Source organism: Notolepis coatsorum, assembly GCF_963971535.1.
Source record: "Notolepis coatsorum genome assembly, chromosome: 6".
Classification (NCBI taxonomy): domain Eukaryota; kingdom Metazoa; phylum Chordata; class Actinopteri; order Aulopiformes; family Paralepididae; genus Notolepis; species Notolepis coatsorum.
The window spans coordinates 44588160-44610342 of record NC_140170.1 but is presented as its reverse complement, the minus strand read 5'-3'; the positions used below and the strand labels follow the sequence as shown (position 1 = coordinate 44610342).

The 22183-nt window shown below is 42.4% G+C and overlaps 1 protein-coding gene across 4 annotated transcripts in view; it reads right to left on the bottom strand.

The window, feature by feature from the left end:
• csnk2a2b (casein kinase 2, alpha prime polypeptide b) overlaps positions 1-20573 on the bottom strand; it is a 48529-nt gene extending 27956 nt beyond the window's left edge. For 2 of the 4 annotated variants that reach the window (XM_084317560.1, XM_084317562.1), the window contains exons 1-4: positions 19527-20573; positions 11646-11757; positions 5349-5450; positions 1918-1968 (exon numbers count right to left, since the gene is read on the bottom strand). In XM_084317560.1, coding sequence (XP_084173686.1) covers positions 1918-1968; positions 5349-5450; positions 11646-11757; positions 19527-19630 — 369 coding nt within the window. In that variant the 5' untranslated portion in view covers positions 19631-20573. The remainder of the gene's footprint in view (positions 1-1917; positions 1969-5348; positions 5451-11645; positions 11758-19526) is intronic. The other 2 variants (XM_084317561.1, XM_084317563.1) reach the window with 2 other exon arrangements.
• Between the last annotated feature and the right edge of the window lie 1610 nt (positions 20574-22183).

Below are 22183 nucleotides of genomic sequence, written 5' to 3'. Positions count from 1 at the left end.
TTATTTTATTTGGAATATATTAATGACTGTATACGCAAAAGTAGCCTAGTTTTAAGTAATAATATTATAAATCTACATGCCTTGAGGATGACATGAGCCTGCCTATCAATTGTTTTAAAGCTCAATAAACTATGACCGGAATTAATCTCATTTGTCCGGTAGTTGAAATCTTGCAGGTCACGGAGACCGGCAACAATTTTTTCTAACGGAAACCCTGGTCTTAACGTCTTATATATCCGGCTAGCAGTAGCTACAGATAGCTCCCGATATCAATGTCTTATAACATTGACTCGATGCGTATTCGAGCTGAGGACTTGCTGAATGTGATTTAACGTTATACCAATACTAGGGTCCAGCTGCAGCAGCTGGAGGCTACTAGTACACACAGACAGTGGAGCTGTTTGCAGATAGCGAGCATTTTGACTTGTTGCGTGGTGGCGATGTCTCGCAGATAATACAAGTACAAGTCTAATTATATAATATATATATTTTATAAAAAAATAAAAATGTATATAAAATAATTTAAAAAAAAATCGGTATCGGATCGGTATCGGCCGATATGGCTCACGACGATCGGTGACAAAAAACGTGATCGGGGCATCCCTAGTTCTAGAGCAAACTAGAAAACGGATAATACTATCCATCTACAGCTAAACCTGACATTATAGACCTTACTGCTGAATGAGAACATTTAAAAAAAAATGTATATGAAATTTCCAAAACCTTTTGGACATGTATCATTTCCCCCATCTTTTCCAGGCCTGCAAAACACATCGTTTTCAAATTCCATGAGTAGAACTTTATGAACAAATAATGTGGATATAAGGGGTGGGGGGGGAAATCGATAGAAATAATGAATGAATGTGGATGAGAGCCTTGATGTAAGTGGTTGCAGCTATGACTGTGGGGGCGCTAGAGACATGATCCAATAGACTTGTATGCGCCTGAATCTCCTGAACACGGCGCGACCCATTCCTAATCGATCAGAACTAAATCGGCCGAGCTAAAGTACCTTTTTCAGCACCTACTCCCCATACGCAGATTGTCAACAGAGTCTGGACGACGCACGAATGAATGTTGAATGTTCCATCAGAGGGGGGAGCTTGTGGTGGTAGTGTGAGCGGCTAAGCGACTGCACTTAAATATAAACATCATCTACCTGGAGACTCAATGAGGTAATTGTAGATGTCGCCATAAGACACGTCTGGCCATTGAGTGGGATCATTTTTTCATTATCCTGTTTGGCTGAAAGGACACTGGCCACCGAAGATTCCCCCTCTGATGGAACATTCAACATTCATTTGCGCGTCGTCTCGCGCCGTTCAGACTCTGTTGACAATCTGCGCATGCGTATGGGGAGTAGGTGCTGAAAAAGGTACTTTAGCTCGGCCGATTTAGTTCTGATCGATTAAGAATGGGTCGCGCCGTGTTCAGGAGATTCAGGCGCATAAACGTCTATTCGGTCATGTCTCCAGCGCCCCCACAGCCGTAGCTGCAACCACTTACATCAAGGCTCTCATCCACATTCATTCATATGCTCCCCCCGCTATCTCCTCCCCGATTTCAGAATCCCGGAAGTGTTGCGGTGGTCTATATAGATATATATTTAGCGTGCAGTTACTATATCAACACCAATAACTTTCCTTTTTTGCTTGACAATCCCATTTTGCTGCAATAAAGATTATTGGAGTGAGGTGACTTTATCTTATTAGATAAAACTGTTTATTTTATTGCAGATGTTGAAGTTTTTCGTTGGGGACATAATTTGCAGTTAGAAAAAAAGGTAATACGTTGCAATATATGGTGATATTAAAGTATTGTGACTCTAGTATTGTGATAATATGGTATTGTGGGTCCTCTGGTGATCCCCACCCCTAATGGATATTCAATATGAGACACACTAGGTGATTGTTGTACCTTAAAGTCTGTGTTATTGATGCATTCAAAGACCAGCGCTGGAGTTCTAGACTGTACAACCAGAGAGAGAGAGAGAAAGAGAGAGATCAGTCAAAATAAATCACACAAATGCCACTGAGAAGCCGAGAAAACAACTGGCATCCAATTCAAAATATAAATAAAAGCATTTATTCAAGAGCATACATTTTCAATTCATGATGAAAAGGTGAAGTAGGCCGTTTCAGAGGCATGAGCGAGAGTTAGGGATGCCCCGATCGATCGGCCACAGATCGTTATCGGCCGATAATCAGTATAAATATGCGATCGGTGATCGGTGATAATGCTTTATTTTCGCCGATCGTCAAAACCGATCTCACTCGCTGTCGCTGAGTTCTGTCTCAGACACCGGGTGGTGCGGCGTCTGCTCATCCCTCCAGCCCCTCCTGCACGCATGTAAACACGGGTCTAGTAGTCTAGTGGGACGGGACACGGGAGGACGGCGTCTCCCTGAGCTAACGTTAGCTTAGCTACCGTTACAAAATGACCCAGTCAACTATTCACTTTTAGTTTAATAAATGATGAGGCATTGTCTAACCGAACGGTATCTAGCCGGCCAGCTACCGATAGCTCCCGACATCAACAAACGCTCCAGCAAGTCTAGTAGAGACGTGTATGATACCTCAGCTAGCTCACGTTAGCGCAAGTTAGTTCACTGTTCAAAACTAAATGTCCCATTGAACTAAATAATTCACTGAGGCGTTGTATTAACGTTATATATCCGGCTAGCAGTAGCTACAGATAGCTCCTGATATCAATGTCTTATAACACTGATTCGATGCGTATTCGAGCTGAGGGCATGTTGAATGTGATATGACCACAGTAACGTTATACCAATAGGGTCCAGCTGCAGCGCAGGAGAATCAATCCTGGCCGTAGCTCGAGGCTACTCGAGTATAGGTCCAGCTGCAGCTCCGGAGAATCCTGGCCGTAGCTGGAGGCTACTAGAGTACACACAGACAGTGGAGCTTGTTGCGTGGTGGCGATGTCTCGCAGATAATACAAGTACAAGTCTAATTATATAATATATATTTTATTAAAAAAAAATTAAAAAAAAATTATATAAAATAAATTTAAATTTTTTTTTATCAAAAACGATCGGTATCGGATCGGTATCGGCCGATATGGCTCACGACGATCGGTGATCGGTATCTGTGGCAAAAAACGTGATCGGGGCATCCCTAGCGAGAGTAATAATAATAACTTTATTTGTATAGCACCTTTCATACAGGGAATTGCAGTTCAAAGTGCTTTACATCAATAAGAAATAAGACATCAAATCAGTGTGTAAAACAAGCAGCAAGAGCAAAGCATAAAGTGGGATAAAATAATGCAGTATATATTAATCAAATCATATGAGAACCTCACGTTCCAGGCTTCTTGAATTTCTATAATCTGTTACAAAACATGATAAAGGTCATAGTATGCACCCAGCGGATAGTGGGGCGTAGAAATAATAAGTAAATAAGTAAAATAACAGCAAGGGTAAAATGAGCAGACATAAGATAAGTAAAGTTGTGGAAAAAAAGTCAGCACGCCGTCTGCAGTGTTCACAAGTTTAATATAATTATTATATTAAAAATTATTTTATATTAAACTTGGGAACACTGCAGACGGCGTTCTGACATATCTATTTGAGTCAAGCACCCGTGACTATACTTTGGATGTGCGTGAGTCTTTTCTACTACGCAGACATATAAGATCACAGGTTTTCACATTAGGATCTTTGTTTATGGTTTGATTCAGTTTTAGTAGAATAGAAAAGACATGGATGATGAAATGAGCACATAAAGTGCAGACATACTATAAAATCTGTTTTTTTACAGTGCAATAAAATTGTTGAGAGTTAGCTCACATGTCCAGCAGGAAGAGAGCCTGGCACTATACACACGCTACAAAAGGTTTTCAACAGACACCAGCAGCTTTAACACTTTAATCGCCAAGGACACCTTAACACGTCATTCCCCGCCATGCTAATTCTGCCAATGCCGTAACACGTCATTGAGATCAATATTTAAAAAATCTGTGATCGCAATCATATTTCTCCCGCGGAGACTTGAGATCTACTGTTGATCTCCTCTCAACTCTCCAACGGTTCAAGAGCGCCATCTGGTGGCCGATCGGCGGATCGCCAAAACCGGAAACCGGAAACGGAAACTGGTGCTCATCCAAATTCGGTCCTTGCTATAGGTCCCGGGACTCGAGCTCGACACAATGGATAGCGATCCGTTACCAATAACTCGATAAACAACATGATTTGGACGTATATACTATTATACAACCTGGAGATGGATCGCATATTTCAACATCCCATAATAGGAATCTTTTTGCTCCACGCTCATCGCCCAACGGCCCGAGGAGACTGGGGTAAGTTTCAGCGTTTATTTTTACTGTGTTCGATACAAACTGCTCTAATGATCATATCACCCACACAACATGAATCATCTAACGTTGGCCACGGTATTATAAACGACCCCCCCCCCCATCCGGTCAACATCAGATGATAAGTAGTAACTTCTAGAAGCACGTCCATTTGAAATTTTTTATCTGGCGCCGATCGCTATCAAACTGTATTTGATCATCAATATAATGCATTTAGGGCTATAAATCACGTTCTGTAGAATGCTGCAGAAAACGATAAAAACATATTTATACTTTAGACCGTATTTTAGTATGAATATGTGAATGAAAAAGTATAACGTTCCTACATCCTGAACGATAGATAATTGACGTTGAATGGGCCATAGTAATGTCAATTTAGCAATACAATTTAAAAAGTTATAGCCCTGCAAAGAAGGGGAACTTCTCCATAGACAAATAGAGCTGGCAGAGGGTGGTATAAGGATGTACATAAGCGTGGCAGAGAAAGTGTTAAGCTGGATTAATTTTTTATTATAACAAATATTTCCCAGCCTCTGATGGCAGGTGGTTTTGCACACGCATGCTTTTCGATGAGGAACGCAATGGCCAGTGTTTTCCGATGAGACCCTGGGACCAGGCCAAATGAAAATCTGATTGGTTGTAAGATTCAGGCCAGACTCTTTTATATTATAAAATTATATTTGACTGGTAGAGTAATGAAAATGTCTGGTTAATGTATCAATCCACAAGTAACGGTGGTCAGTGGATGAGAAGGTTCCTTTCCTGTCCTGGAAACTAACCATATAAATAATTTGGAGACACAGCCAGGGGACATGAGATATGAGGGGACATGAGACATGAGGGGACATGAGACATGGGGGGACATGAGACATGGGGGGACATGAGACATGGGGGGACATGAGACATGGGGGGACATGAGACATGGGGGGACATGAGACATGAGGGGACATGAGACATGGGGGGACATGAGACATGGGGGGACATGAGACATGGGGGGACATGAGAAAGCCTACCACTGGATCTTTGACCGTGTCCACCAGTCGGATGATGTTGGTCCCTCCTCGGAGATTCTCCAGGATCTTGATCTCTCGTTTGATCTTCTTCTTCTTGACCGGCTGAATGGACAAAGGAAAAACAACCAATCGGGTCACACACCAGGAAGTGGGAAGCAAGAAAAGAAAGTGAACCTAATATCCAGTGAGAGCAAAACACCCAAGTAAGAGGGAGCATGGTGAGAAACAACAGATAACATTACACCGTGAAGTAGAAGCATCCAACTTTGCCTGCATCCGATTTCCGTCTCAAGCCAGCTTGCACACTGGTGTAGTGTTGTCACGATACTAGGGATGCACGATAATTATCGGGCCGATAATTATCGGGCCTATATCAGCAATTATGACGTCATCCCGATAAACTCGATAACGTTATTGATAGCTCCGATAACATAATACATTTTTTGGTTAAAAGAAATCCGGTGTGGGTGGATTTGGATGAAGGGCGCTTTTTATTATAGCCTCCTCCCGTTTTGCCAGTACTGTGGTAAAACTGATAGCGTGTGGTTTAGGAACAGGGAGTTTTTCACAAATCCAGCGCTCCCCTTCTTGGCTGTGATGTAGTCACGTTACATTCGGAGACAGACAGTCGATCTGCCAATTACGTCCCTCCGCTTGCACCCACCTCTTCTTCTTACCACCAATCAGAAGCTCTCGTTCGTTTATTTACCTCCGGATTGTCGGCCATTATTCTACTCGGAGCTATAACGTTAGCTGCTCCCCGCCAGCCACATTGACAAGTACCAGCGCTTATACATTACTGGCAAATGTCTTGTTGCACTTGTGGCAAAGAGCGTTGTCAGCATCGACTTTAGTAAAAATAGACCCAGACTTTTTTTTGAGGAATTTAAACGTCGCAAACTAATCTTGTTGGCCATTTTCTATCTCTCCTGAGCTCTTACACACACACACACACACACACACACACACACACACACACACACACACACACACACACACACACACACACACACACACACACACACACACACACACACACACACACACACACACACACACACACACACACACACACACACACACACACACACACACACACACACACACACACACACACACACACACACACACACACACACACACACACACACACACACACACACACACACACACACACACACACACACACACACACACACACACACACACACACAATTATATATATATACATTTAAAAAAAAATTATAATACAATAAATATCGGTTATCGATATCGGTTATCGGCTTGAGGAGCATAAAGATATCGGTATCGGTGTCAAAAAATCTATATCGTGCATCCCTACACGATACTGGAATTTCAAACTTCGATACGATACCTTGAAAAGTATCGATATTCTATACCATTTTCGATACCACAGGGGAAAAGGTTCAATCTTAAAATGTAAAAGAAATATATATATATATATTTTTTTTTATACATTTTGCTTTTGTTGCTGGTTGATTCTCCTCAGCTTCTCTCTGGTACTATAAGAGAAGATAAATATAACACTTTTAAAACCCTTTGTTTATCTTTAGATCACACATTTAAAAATAACTGTTCATCTCACTTCAATAATTTTTATTGCAGAACATGGTATTTTCTCAAGCAGACAGATGTAAACACTGTAATCTGTGTTGCGTGTACCTGACAAACTGAACTGTTTGTATTACAGTCATATTCCGACTTAACTGAATGCACATGTGTGTGTGTGGACTACTGTACTATTACAGGTATTGATATGAACAATGCAACTTCCTTATACAAAAAAAAGTAAAAAAATAAAAATGAATAATTAAATATCGATATTTCTGGAAATTAGTATTGAACCGTTTTAAATATTCAGAATCGATATGTATCGATTTTTCGATATTTTTGACAACACTACACTGGTGTGAACACCATATGCCGCCACCCTTCCACCAATGCATTCCAATTGTGTGCCACGGTGGCCCCAGAATGTTGGCATAACTGTGTCTGTAGCCATCGCAGCATCCTGGAATCAATCATGACTGACATCTATTTGGCAAGCATTAAACTCAATTGTTCCTATGCATGTACTGTACTTGTTCATTGATTTGTAAGAGGCAATTACGTGCTAATAGGCAAAGCCTCATTAAACTCTTGCATGCCTAAGTGTTGTCAGAAATATAGATGTTTCCAATATATATCGATACTGAATATTTGAAACTGTTTTACTACTCATTTGCCGCACCATTGATACCAGTTGCATGCGCCTGCATTTATCTCGCTCCAACAGTGACACACACACACGCCTTCTCCCACTCATAGGGTTCAGCTCTCGTCTCCTCTATTCTACTTTATAGCTTCACTCGTATAGCATTAGAGAAGCTGAGAAGTTCAGCCTGCAATGAAAACAACATGCTCACAGCGAGCATTACCCTACCAGCTGTATTTAAACACTCACAGCCTACCCTACCAGCTGTATTTAAACTCACAGCCTACCCTACCAGCTGTATTTAAACACTCACAGTCTACCCTACCAGCTGTATAAACACTCACAGTCTACCCTACCAGCTGTATAAACACTCACAGTCTACCCTACCAGCTGTATAAACACTCACAGCCTACCCTACCAGCTGTATTTAAACTCACAGTCTACCCTACCAGCTGTATTTAAACTCACAGTCTACCCTACCAGCTGTATTTAAACACACAGCCTACCCTACCAGCTGTATAAACACTCACAGTCTACCCTACCAGCTGTATTTAAACACACAGTCTACCCTACCAGCTGTATTTAAACACACAGCCTACCCTACCAGCTGTATTTTTCAGGCCAAGTCATATTCTTATTTTAACCTCCACTGTTTATTTAAAAAAAAATTAATAGGGTTAGCGTTTTAAGGGTGCCTACTTGTTTTGTATCACAAACAATACTGTATTTGTAAATCTGGTATGTCATAAATGTAAAGATGTAGCAGTATTGTCCATCTGTATGTCATGTGTGTCATATATGTTATGATGAATTGAAAATGGGGGACCCTGATGTAAACAAGACGAAAGTCTTTCTCTGGTCTGCATCCCCTTAACAATTGTGTGTATTGAGCCATACTGTATTGTACCCATTCTGCAATCTGTTAATAAAGTTTTCAATCAATCAATCAATCAAACAAATGTATAGAAAAGCTTTTATTATAACCATATAACAAAAAATTATATAATTGTTTATGAAAATGTTTTAGCCCTATGCTTGACTATTATTTTAGGCATGGCAACAAATAAAATAATAATAAAATGAATAAATAAAATATTAAATAAATAAATAGGCTACACATCTCTCTTTTTGTGTTACAAATTGTGCTCACCGATATGAACATAGGCCTCTTTACTTACTTATGGTACTTTATGGTATTCCACCATGCCATGTGTGTTTTTATTTTATAATGCTCATGAGTCATGATTATTGCTGAAGTCTGAGTCATACAATACTCACTGGCTTTCATAACCAACAGACTAACTTGTCTTGCTCAAGACTTGTTTATGAGTTTTAATAAGAGAGCACTATCTCTCAGTCTCAACCAAAGCAATGCAGGTAGACGGTAACCTCGTTCCCAGCTTTATCTCGTGAACAATTTTGATTGACAGTCAATTCTGCCAATTACGTCACACCGCTTGCACCACCTCTGCTGTTCTTACCACCAATCGGCAAGCGCTTACTCGGTTTTTACTTCTGGGAAGTCCGCCATTGATTTAGACGAGATAATCAATAACAAACTTACCGGAGTAGACTACCAGCGCTCTGCAGGATGACCAAACGAGGCATGATGATTTTACTGCAACGAATGTTATAATAAAAGCTTTTCTATACATTTGTCTGATTGAAATCTTTATGAACAGATTGCAGAATGGGTACAATTCAGTATGGGCTCTCTGAGCAAAGGAAGGAACTGAGCTATGAATGACCAACAACAATGCTATATGTTCGGGTAAATACGCTGATGTTATTGAACGTGTAACTATAACGTTAATGCCACAAAACGAATGACTTTGTTAATCATAAGTAACTTTGATGCAGTAGCGTGTGTGTGTGGGGGCGACGTTGTGCAGGTCGCTTGACTGAGACTTTTTTCTTCTATTAGCGTAATCCTGTTTCTCGAGTCGCTGCGTGCGTCCTGACATTATTGCTCGCCATGACGCCTATTCTTTAATCCCAGCCGAAGAGTGCTGCCGAGTGCTTCCGCGTTTTCCCTGATTGGCCGCGACACGCCCCGCGGCAGCGCGGAGTGGCAGAGCTCGCGGCATTATGCAGCCGTAATCCCCGCTGTATAAAAACACTCATAGCCTACCCTACCCCTTGTATAAAAACACTCACAGCCTACCCTACCCCTTGTATAAAAACACTCACAGCCTACCCTACCCACTGTATAAAAACACTCATAGCCTACCCTACCCCTTGTATAAAAACACTCACAGCCTACCCTACCCCTTGTATAAAAACACTCACAGCCTACCCTACCCACTGTATTTAAACAACACACCGACAGCCTACCCTACCCCTACCCACTGTATAAAAACACTCACAGCCTACCATACTCCTACCCGCTGTATAAAAACACACACAGCCTACCCTACCGGCTGTATAAAAACTAGTGCTGTCAGGCGATTAAATTTACAATCGATTTAGGCGATTAAAAAAACAATCCGTTTCGACAATGTTGACTGCAAACAAGTCATTGATAAACGACGGACAGATTAGACACATAGCCATAATTTAAGACAGAGATTATGCGTTCACAACGCTATCATTGAAGTGGGTGGTGGCATTTAACGGGGGGGTAAGGCGCACCGCATGGCTGGTAATCAAAGTGTTAACCGTGGAAATGACAGAGCGGGCGCACTCTGACGGACGTCAGTTGAGCAAGTGTGAAACGCTGCTCGACAAGTTTTAAACAACATTTTATGGACGTCTGGAGTTGAAGCAGACCGTCAAACGTATTTCATAGGACAAGGACTCAAGAACCTCTTTTCTTGACAATCGGCCAACGAGCTATTTTATTTCTTGCGAGTAAATGCACCATTGTATTTAACTGATGCATTTTGTACCGTGTTCATTCAATAAATATAGTTCTCACGGCGTGAGAGGGACGAGGAGTTTGTGATGAGCCCAAGATAATAAACGCCCATTTATAAAGGGTGTCCGTGTGTCATTTGGGAAGAGAGCTACATCTAGTGTGTAGTTAGTACATCATCGTGCCAAAGCCACTGGACACCATCAGCATCTAGTGTGCTGCGTCTCATCTGTTCTGGTGCGCTGCGCTTCCGCTTCCCTGACACCATGTGTTTCTGCTGATCCTGCAAGCAACACTCCACCTGCATGCTTCAGCAAGAGGTCTGTCACTCTTAGCCATCTGACTAGAAGGCCAGGGTGGGCGCGTGATGGGCGGATGTGTGGAAGTTGATGTTTAAATCCAAATTATTTCTCCAATACAAAAGAGCCATCCGTGTCGGATATCGAAGTATTTATTATAATTTGATATTGGTTCAAATTAGGCTCAATGGTGCCGCTTCCAGGGAGCCAGCACCTGCCATTGTTGGCAAAATATGTAATTTGAGTCAAACTGAGTTACTGTAGTTGTTCAGCAGAAACTAGCGACGTCCGCGAGATGGGAGGCGGGCCAGGAATAACGTGTCAGTGAACATCTTCACACATCCGCTGAAAAAATATTACAGGCTAAAAGACAGATGTTTGGATTTTATGATTGGATTCAACTAGGGCTGACCCCTATTAGTCGATTAGTCGACTAATCAGTCGAAAGGAGCCGTAGTCGACTAGCCAACCTCTTAGTCGAATACAAAAACAAAAAAATATAATTTTTTTCTTTTGATCATTCTTTCCAAAAGAAAAGAGGCCTAGAAGCGTGGCTAACGCTAATGGCACGCATACCAGAGGCTAACTGCCTACGAAAACAGGCACAGAGGCACTGAAAGAGAATTTCACCCATCTAATGAACACACTAGACTAGACAAATCAAGATGTATCCATCAGTGGACCAATTGCATGCTTTTTCCAGAGGACAAGAAGCCTTCAGTCGACTCCTTCAGATATTAAGCACCCCCACAGCCCAAATGGAATGATACAAAAAAAGAATAATAATCTTTTTTTTTTATTATTAAAAAAATTATACTTTTTTTTTGTCTACCAATAGTCGACTAACTGCACATTTTGGCCAATCATAGTCGACCATCCAAATCCTTAGTCGGGGACAGCCCTAGATTCAACAGATGGGAGCCACTCACCTTGAGGATCTTAACCACCACCTTATCATTGTTGTTGATGTTGATGGCCTCAAACACCTCACTGTACTTCCCTCTGCCCAGTTTACGAACCAGCTGGTAGTCCTCCTGGTTACTGCACAGGGCCAGACAATTAAAACTTGAAAAACATTATATATATGTATATACATAATATATATATACAGTTTAGACACCTATATATAAATATTTACGTTTTTTTATGCGTTGGCAAACATTTTCTTTACATGTTCCATGCCAATAAAGTAATTTGAATTGAACATAGTTGAAAAAAAGAGAACAAGGGATCAGAGAGAAGGGTATAAGAAATAGAGCTAGTGTACAGAGATTGCTCTGGTAACTATCACCCACACAAGGAACGAAATAGAGAAACACTTGGGGATCAATGAGCCCCGCACCCCTCGTCTGCTGTGATTGGACGTCACATCCATATATTCAGTTCATGTTGCCTGTATATCGGCTATAAAACAAGTTCAGGGGGAAAACTGAATACGTCTGTTCTGTATTGCTCAGTGCAGGGTTCGAAATTAACGGGGGCTTGGGGCAAAATGCCCTCGAAAATTGACCAAATGCCCTCGATAATCAGTTAAGGGGGGCAAAAAAAGCCCCCGACAGTTTACTAATTATATATATAATTATATATATGCTCTACAGTGCGAGCATTTCTTCGTATTTGCCCCTAATAATATGTGTGTGTGCGAACCGGAAAAATCAATTACTTGCAGTGTGCGAGACAGACGAGTGATTGTGAAGATTACAAAACAGCTCCGCTGTTAATAGTTCAGATTGAAACTGGACTGAAATTCAGTTTTTGGGTGGAATGTTTGTTCCAAGGAGGAGGGAGGCGGGGCCCGCTGCGTGTTACAGGGAGATGCTTCCAGGCACTTGAGAGGTGCTGCGAACACAGACAGAGCGCTCTGCTCTCATCAAGCATTACACTGCTATCTTAACGTTAGCAAGCTAAGCATCTGCATAGCGCGACCTGTGTAACGTTAAGTAACTTGTGTTCGGCGGGGAAAGACCGTTCCATTTGTAACACAACTCCAATTTGTAACATCCAAATCCGATCCCGATGCGCATTTCCTTCATTCCACAGCGCTGAGCGCGCAACGTATTTCATTGATCGATCTGGCCAGAGCCTATACTCACAAACGTTGCGTGTGTGGGGTTTTTCATCAATTTGAAACAAGCCTCTTGACTGTTGGAATTAGGGATGTTAAAAATCTAATAATATTATTCAATATTAGACATTCATTGATCCAGAGGCAACCGGTTATTCGTCTGCTATTTGTAGATATATCAAGACAACAACACAACTTGCCCTCAGGGACAATAATATTTAATCTATTTAGATAAGAGTATGTATGTATTATTTACAGATAATTGAAGGTACCTCAAAACATGAAACCAAGCCATGATGTCACACATCGTGTGTGTGTGTGTGTGTGTGTTACTTGAACAATTGTCACTGTGCTTCTAAATTTCTGTGTGCTCCTAAATTTGTATTTAGATTTGATTTATTAACATTTTATTTAGGAGCACATGTGCTCCTTGGGAAAAAGGTTAGCGTAGAGCCCTATATATGGAGACATTAACATTACGTTATCAAACATAGGGACGAAGACTGTAAAAAAAAGTGTCAACAATGTTTTATAATCTTTATGTTAATTTTCATTATAAAAATGTTGTGCCCCCGAAATACAAAAAAAAGCCCCCGAAAATCAATTAAGGGGGGCAAAAAAAGCCCTTGAAAAAAAATGTTAATTTCTAACCCTGGCTCAGTGTATTGGATGAAGCCTGGACGCGTGAACACTTAAGGTAACCTACTTGCGTTCAGCGTTTCTCTGATTGGCCACGACGCCCCACGTGACCGCGCGCTAGCCCGCCCCCTTATCGCCGCCTGCCGCTCCTGTGTGTTGCAGCGCGGCACGAGCGGCAGAGGTCCCTTGCGGAAATGAAATGCGGAAATGTAATGTTATGTTCGAATCGCATCGCTAGAATACACAACATATTTATCAAAACAGCTACCAGATTCACTCATAGCGTTATTTCGCGTGACAACACAGCCCAGCTGTCAGAAACTGTACATTGTAACGTTATATAACGCAACGTTATATAGCGTTATTTCGCGTTTTTATTCATAACGTTATTTCGCGTGACAACACAGCACAGCTGTCAGAAACTGCCCATTGAGGGGGTTTGAATCACGGTACATCAGTGGAGGCTGCTGACTGATTAACTAGAAACTGTACATACAGAGTTAAGTGTACTGTACAATACAGAGTTAAGTTTGTACTGTACATACAGAGTGTAGTGTACAATACAGTACACTCTGTATGTACAGTACACACTTAACGCTGTATGTACAGTACACTCTGTATTAGGGCTGGGCGATATGGCCTAAATATGATATCACGATATTTTCTGACCTTTCGGCGATACACGATACGCATCACGATGTTTTTCTTTTTTTCCCCCAAACAATTCATTATGAGGCTTACCAAGACAGTATTTGAGTTTGCAAGCTAACATTAAAGACAAAATAAAATACCCATGCATTTAGCATTTTTATATTATATATTAGATTTAGATTATTGGATTATTAGATTATATATTGCATATATTTAGCAATGAGATATTATATGATTTAGATACGAAATATGATGAATTGAAAATGGGGGACCCTGATGTAAACAAGACGAAAGTCTTTCTCTGGTCTGCATCCTCCAGTCCACTGTTGACTGTTGTTGTATTGAGCTGTACTGTATTGTACCTATGCTGCAATCTGTTAATAACGTTTATATTCATTCAGTCGGCAAACAGAATCATTTTGATTGACAGTCGCGTCTGCCAATTACGTCACATCGCTTGCACCCGCCCTGCTGTTCTTAGCACCAATCGGCAAGCGCGTATTAATTTTTTACTTCCGCTATTGGAGAGCTCAATGAAAACAACAATGGCAGCGGTAGCTCGCCGCGGCCGACTTTTACCTTTTAGCTCTGCAGAATGACTAAACGACTGGAGGCATAATGATTTTACTGCAACGGATGTTATAATAAAAGCATTTCCATACATCTGTCTGATTGAAAACGTTATTAACAGACCGCAGAATGGGCACAACGGAGTCAGCGCGGGCTGAGATATGAACGGCTAATGCTTGCTATATCTAGGTCGACCTCGGTCGTTGCTATGTAAATACGCTGATGTTATTGAAAGTGTAACTATATAACGTTAATGCCACAAAACGAATGCCTTTGTTATCATAAGTAGTAACTTTTGATGCAGTAGTGTGTGTGTGGGGCGGCGCTGTTCAAAAGTGTCAACGTGTGGACCAGATTGACGCAACACAAGCCTCTTGGGCAAAACATCACGATATCCACGATACGTTTAAAAAGTGTATCGTTAATGAACTGTACCCGATATTTATATAATATCGTCATATCGCCCAGCCCTACTCTGTATGTACAGTACACACTTAACTCTGTATTGTACAGTACACTCTGTATGTACAATACACACTTAACTCTGTATTGTACACAGTACAGTACACTTAACTCTGTATGTACAGTACTCACTTAACTCTGTGTGTACAGTACACTCTGTATGTACAATACACACTTAACTCTGTATTGTACAGTACAGTATACTTAACTCTGTATGTACAGTACACACTTAACTCTGTATTGTACAGTACAGTACACTTAACTCTGTATGTACAGTACACACTTAACTATGTATGTACAGTACACTTAACTATATGTATTGTACAGTACACTCTGTATTGTACAGTACACACTTAACTCTGTATGTACAGTACACTCTTAAAGGCCTCTGCATGCTACAGAAACTTCAAAGCAACTGCAACACAACATCGACAAAGCAACGGTGTTTTAGACACTCTGCCTTCATGCTTCTGCAACATCGACGCGCAAAGTTAGTTTAACTAAAGTTAGTTTAGGTTCGTGTTAACGTTAGATAATGTACAAAATAAACGTATTTCCGGTGATTTTAGACGTCGCTCTTTTATTTTGAAATCCCCCGAACGGAAGTGTTATAGTGTCTGTTGCTAGCAGCTTAACTTTCTGTGCTTTTCGAGCTAACGTTACCGTAACGTCATTCGTTTCCAATGGAGAGGACCTCGGCTCACATGCAGCTCAAACTACCTATTGGAATAAATTAATTGATTGATGTTTAACTTGTCCCTGTGTGTGTCCAGTCATTTCGACTAGCAAACGTTGTATTTAACGTTAAAGTTACCTCAGGATACCATTGTATTTAGTTGGTTAGCTATGTAGCTAATGTGGATAGCATTTTGTATAGCACCAATGCTAGCTGGCTGGCTACAGCTTTATTTACTAAATTATGGAGGCTTTTTAATCGTCAAGGTAAGAGAGGATTTGTCATGATCAACTGAAGGCGTATGCTATGGAACAATATGTGCTTGGGTTTTCAGAAAAAGGCCAGCTATGTGACGCTAATTATTTAGCATCAACGCTGGCTGGCTACAACAATGGCGGATGGTATTCTCTGCAAGACCAATATTATTCTATGACAGCCCCGCCCCCATTCGCTAACCAACCAATCACTGCTACGCAATATCAACGCAACGGTTGTTTAGGTTAGATTTTGGAGACATGTACGCAGCATCCTCGCAACAGTCTACAAGACCCTAAACAACAACCGCGCTGAAATCGCGCTGATGTTGTGTTGAAGTTGCTTTGAAGTTGCTGTAGCATGTAGAGGCCTTAACTCTGTATGTACAGTACACTCTTAACTCTGTATGTACAGTACACTCTTACTGATTAACTAGAAACTGTACATTGTAACGCAACGTTATATAATGTTATTTCGCGTTTTTATTCATAGCGTTATTTCGTGTGACAACACTGTACATCAGTGGAGGCTGCTGACCAAATTTTTAGGTGAAGCACAAATTATTATATTATATTATATATTAAATTATATTTTTTAAACATCCCCAACGCTGCAACACCCCCATTCCTCCCAGGTGTCAGGCTCCTCATTCGCTTCCATTCATTTTGGGGACCATGTTTAAATATCGGAGATGAACGTTATTTCGATTGATATGAATAGCTAGTAGGGGTGGACGGTATGGTCTAAAATTTATATCACGGTATAATTTGAAGCATAGACGGTAACGGTATATATCACGGTATCAGTGTTTCCGTTAGAATAATTTTTTTTGCCTGATAGGCAGGCTATATAAAGAATGACATCCTCAAGGCATGTAGATTTATAATATTTTAACTTAAAACTAGGCTACTTTTGCGTATAAAGTCATTATATTCCAAATAAAATAAGTCCCGAGTCCGTGCTGCTCCCATTGCAAACAGCCGGGCTGGATGCTGGATTTTGCTAGAAGCATATGTAGCTGCAGAGCCGCAGAGCCAGCGGCGCTTTCAGGTCTGGTCACAGCTTTCAGCCGTTGGGTGGGGGGGCGCTGTTGAGCGGACCTGACCTGAAAGCGCCGCTGGCTCTGCGGCTCTGCAGCTGCATGCTATTCGCAACTCCACTGCTGCCGCCGTCCTCCCGGCTCCCGCTGCAGCCGTCGTTATCATAACACTACACGCATATCATAATGTTTACATCAAACTGTAGTTGATCACCAGGTATGTTTTATTAACGTAGAATAATTCATATAAGAAAAACGATAGGGACATCTCTTACCTTTCTCCACTGGTTAAAAATGCCAGGAACTGAAATTGAAACTTGCTGTGCGCCGCGGTGATATGTGTTTATTATGAAATGACAATTGCGTGTTGACACGCCCACTGCGCGAAGCCTCCTAAATAACTTTTTCCAGTTTGCACATATCTATTATCTATGACTAATTCTATCTATTTTTAGGGGCAAATGCGATTGAAATAGTCGCGCTGTGGTTACATGACGTCATTGCTATTTTAGAGCTGATCTACCGGTTACAAGGTATAGTCAAAATCCATACCGTAGAGCAAATTAATACCGTTTATACCGTATACCGTTTATACCGTCCACCCCTAATAGCTAGTTACGTTTATATAGAGAGATGATAAATTAATGAAACGTAAAAAAAAAAAAAAAATGAAGTGATTCGAACTTGTCACAGACTGACCAGCAGCTAAACAGCAAGCTGACGAACGAGTTGAGCTATCCGTCGATATTAAAACTGAGTGACGAATGTATATAATTTACACTTGTGCCAATTGCCTACTTATTATTAAGCTAGGTATTGCACGAGTGTTGCTTGATTAACCTGTGTGGTTATTATGTAGGGGGGATTACGAATGCATAATATTAATATTACCTATGCAACCTACAGTATGGCACACATTAAAGATGGCGGCTTGCGTTCTGAATGAGCGTATTCGCGAAGGAGAGCGCTCTGCCGCAGGGGCGTGCTAGGCGTGGTCGTCGTGGCCAATCAGAGAAACGCGGAACGAAACGCAAGTAGGTTACCTTAAGGGCCCTTTCTCACTCACCCTATTCGTTTCTATTTCGTTCCGTTCTGGCCCGTTCCGAGATCTGATTCGAACTCCCCCCCCCCCTCTCCCCCCTCTAGTTTGCGTACACACTGCAGTCTTGTTTCGTTCCGGGTTCTGTTTACGGTTTGCCTTTTGAGCGTTTACGCTTGCCGTAGGCGTAGGCGATGATGTCACGTTCGAAAATGTAAACACAGGAAGTGTTAACATGGCGCTGGAGGCTGGATGCTGATATAAAATGAATAAATAAGCAATAAATATGAAGTTATATTTGAACCTCTGTTGTCAAGCCTTGTCAATATAACCCACCCCATTTTATCACGAATGGATGGTGTTGTAGAGTTCGCTTTTGAGCGGTTCCCAGGGCTAACGCTAAGCTAACGGTTAACGCTAGTTAGCTTAGCCTAGTCTAGTATAGCCTGTAGCACTTTTTCTTTTCAGCAAAGAACGTGCAATAAACAAAACGGATACATTCACTGTGTGTTCTGCCTCTTTTCTCACGAATGGAACTCTGTTGTAGAGTCCGCTTTTGAGCGTTTTGCAGGGTTAACGTTAACGCTAAGCTAACAGCTAACGCTGTCGGCCTGTCCAGCAGCTAACATTATCCCATTGTTCGTGGCAATTATATTACATGTCATTGATCTACTGGTCGACCACGGCCGACTGGTTGGGCACCACTGGTCTAATAGAAATAAATGCATTCAAACAAGAAACTAATGTATAGAAAATAGCATGGCAAACAAAAATTGCCAGGCCTAATGCGAGCCAGGGAAGTGCTGTGCGTTTGTAACGTGGCTTCATGTTTTCAGCCACTTGTTTTTGGTTGAGGTCTGAACTCTCAAATTTGCCCATAAATATCGTTTTTGTGGGTATTCTCCAGTTGTTGCTGTGGTGTCATCTGTACCCAAATTCAAGCAAGCAAGCATGACAGTAACGACGTTGTGTGTGTCACGCCCCCCGCACCCGCACGGCGCGATTCCGAGACCACCTAATCCAACTGATCCCATTCAGCGGGGGGTAAAACAGGCGGTGATTCGATCCCAAAGGCTGAGTGAGAAAGGCCCCTAAGTGTTCACGCAGCCTGGACACGGTACATAAAAACCACCTGCGTGTAGACTCTTTTTGTATCACAAACAGTACTGTATTTGTAAATCTGGTACGTCATAAATGTATAGATGTAGCAGTACTGTCTATCTGTATCATGTCATATTATATTATGATAAATTGAAAATGGGGGACCCTGATGTAAACAAGACGAAAGTTTTTCTCTGGTCTGCATCCCCTTAACAATTGTGTGTATTGAGCCGTACTGTATTGTACCAATTCTGCAATCTGGGTACAATAATCAATCAATCAATGTATCCATTCTATCGGAGGAGTCGCTCACCTCCAGCTGGGGACGTGAGCCTCGTAGTCCCAGTATTCTCGGCTCTTCAGAGTGTTCACGTCTGCGTACACACGGGACTTGCTGCCGGCCGCTGGACCCGGCATGGCGACACCCGGGGCCCGGGGGCTCGGTGTTACCGGGGAGGGGACTCGGTGTTACCGGGGGGGGGGCGAGTGGCACGGAGAAAGAGGGGGGCGAGAAACCAATAACCACCGTCGCCGTTTTTAGGTGATGATGAGATTCTGTCCAGTTGAAGAGTCGGCTAGTAGCTACCTTGGAGAGAGAAAGACAGATGGAGATCCACACAGATGCCCCTCCTCCGGGGTTCACTGGTGTCAGTGGCGGCCAAGCAGCTCGGATCGTCAGGAGCAGAAAAGATGATGATGTTGGTGGATCAGGACAGGAGGACGACAGTGCAGCTAAAGAAGTTACATATTATGGGAATGAGGAGAAAACATGGGTAGAGTGTTGAGGTAGAGACGCGAATAATAAACTGACTGGTTGTTTAATTTAATTGGTATTTAATTAAAATTTACCCAAAACGAAGAGTAGGGTATATCTGAAGAGCCGCAAGGCTTCGGAGGTTTATATGAATCAAAGTGTCACGGGTTAGACCCCCCCCCCCCAACGGGCCCTGAATTGGAATAAAGCTACAAGGAGGGGATCCTCACTACGTTACCCGCATTGTTTTTTTTTGTTGCAAGTCCGAAGGCCAATAAAACAAATGCCCTCGGTGGTCCAGTATTATCAAGCAGTTGTTGGTTTGACAGAGAGGAGAGGGGGTGGAGGAGGAGAACTCGATGTTGCGTTAGTTAGCTAGCAGGTAGCTAGCAGGGAGCTCCGGACCCAGACTTCGCACCGCCGGGGAGCGCGCGGCGCCTCGCACCGTGGGCTGAGCGCGTGGCATGTGCGAGCGGCGCGCAGGAACACAGCTCGGACTCCCGACACGAGCCCGACGGAGGTCGGGGTTCAGGGCTCTTTCTGCACAAACAAACCCCCGGTCGAGAGAGACCGCAGGGAGGCGGATTGCGAATCGAGAGCGGAGCGGAGCCACCCGGACGCGAAACAAATCTTCTCCGGGGTAAATGTGTGGAACGCCATCTGGCTGGCCTACCTCCGTGCTAAGAAAACACTGCCATCTAGCGTTCAGGAGATTGTCGCTTAATCGCTGCCGGATTTAACAATAGGGTCCAGCTGCAGCGCCGGAGAATCCTCTCACTGGGCAAAGCCTGTGGCAGCCACAGAGGGCGCGCTGTACAGTACAGTACAGCTCAATACATACAATTGTTAAGGGGATGTACAGCAACTTGCAATGGGCCTGGTCTACAAGATACACTACACGACCAAGGTACCCATGTACATGACAAAATACTTCCCAAAGGTCAGTGAATACCACGATCACAACACCAGAGGGAGCTCCACAAATCATGTTAAACCCAGATTCGGCTCAAACAAGGGACTAAACACGTTTCGCAATTATGCCACATCAATGTGGAACGCCCTACCCAAAGCTGTAAAGGAATGTGAATCACTACCCACTTTCAAAAACACTCTCAAAAACACCTAAGGGAGACTGCAACCCGAAACTGGCCCCTGTAAATGCCCGAACACAACCCCCTCCAATGTACAGTAAATTACCAAGTATGGTCTTGTCAATAATCCAATGTACAGTGTTGTTTTGTACAGTTGTACAGTGTCCCCCACCCACCCCTCCTACCCAACCCCCCCCCCCCCCCCCCCCCCCCACTCCTACCCAACCCCCCCCCCCCCACTCCCAACCAACCCCCCCCACCCACCCACCCAACCACCTCCAATGTACAGTCCCCCCCCACCCCCACCTACCCAATCCAATGTACAGTTTCCACGCCTAATGTATATACTCTTTTCTTTCTGGACTCTTTTTGTATCACAAACAGTACTGTAATTGCAAATCTGGTATGTCATAAATGTATAGATGGAGCAGTACTGTCTATCTGTATGTCATGTATGTCATATATGTTACGATGAATTGAAAATGGGGGACCCTGATGTAAACAAGACGAAAGTCTTTCTCTGGTCTGCATCCCCTTAACAATTGTATGTATTGAGCTGTACTGTACTGTACCCATTCTGCAATCTGTTAATAAAGTTTTCATTCATTCATTCATTCATGCAGACCAGAGAAAGACTTTCGTCTTGTTTACATCAGGGTCCCCCATTTTCAATTCATCATAACATATACGACATACAGATAGACAGTACTGCTACTGTACATCTATACATTTATGACATACCAGATTTGCAAATACAGTACTGTTTGTGATACAAAAAGAGTCCAGAAAAGAGAGTATATACATTTGACATAGAAACTGTACATTGGAGGAGGTTGGCCTGGGTGCGTGAATATTTTAGGCAACCAACTTGTGTTTAGCGTTTCTCTGATTGGCCACTACGCCCATGTGACCGCGGCAGCGCGAGAGAGCTGCAGCGCGGAAATAGGCTGTCTATTGTCTCACGCTGCAGCGCGGAAATAGGCTGTCTATTGCCATTCTCTAAGACAAACTCTAACCTTAACCAGCTCCTTAACAGCGCCTAAACTTAACCCTTCTAACCTTAACCAACTCCGAAACAATGCCTAACCTTAACCTTAACCAACTCCGAAACAATGCTTAAAGTTA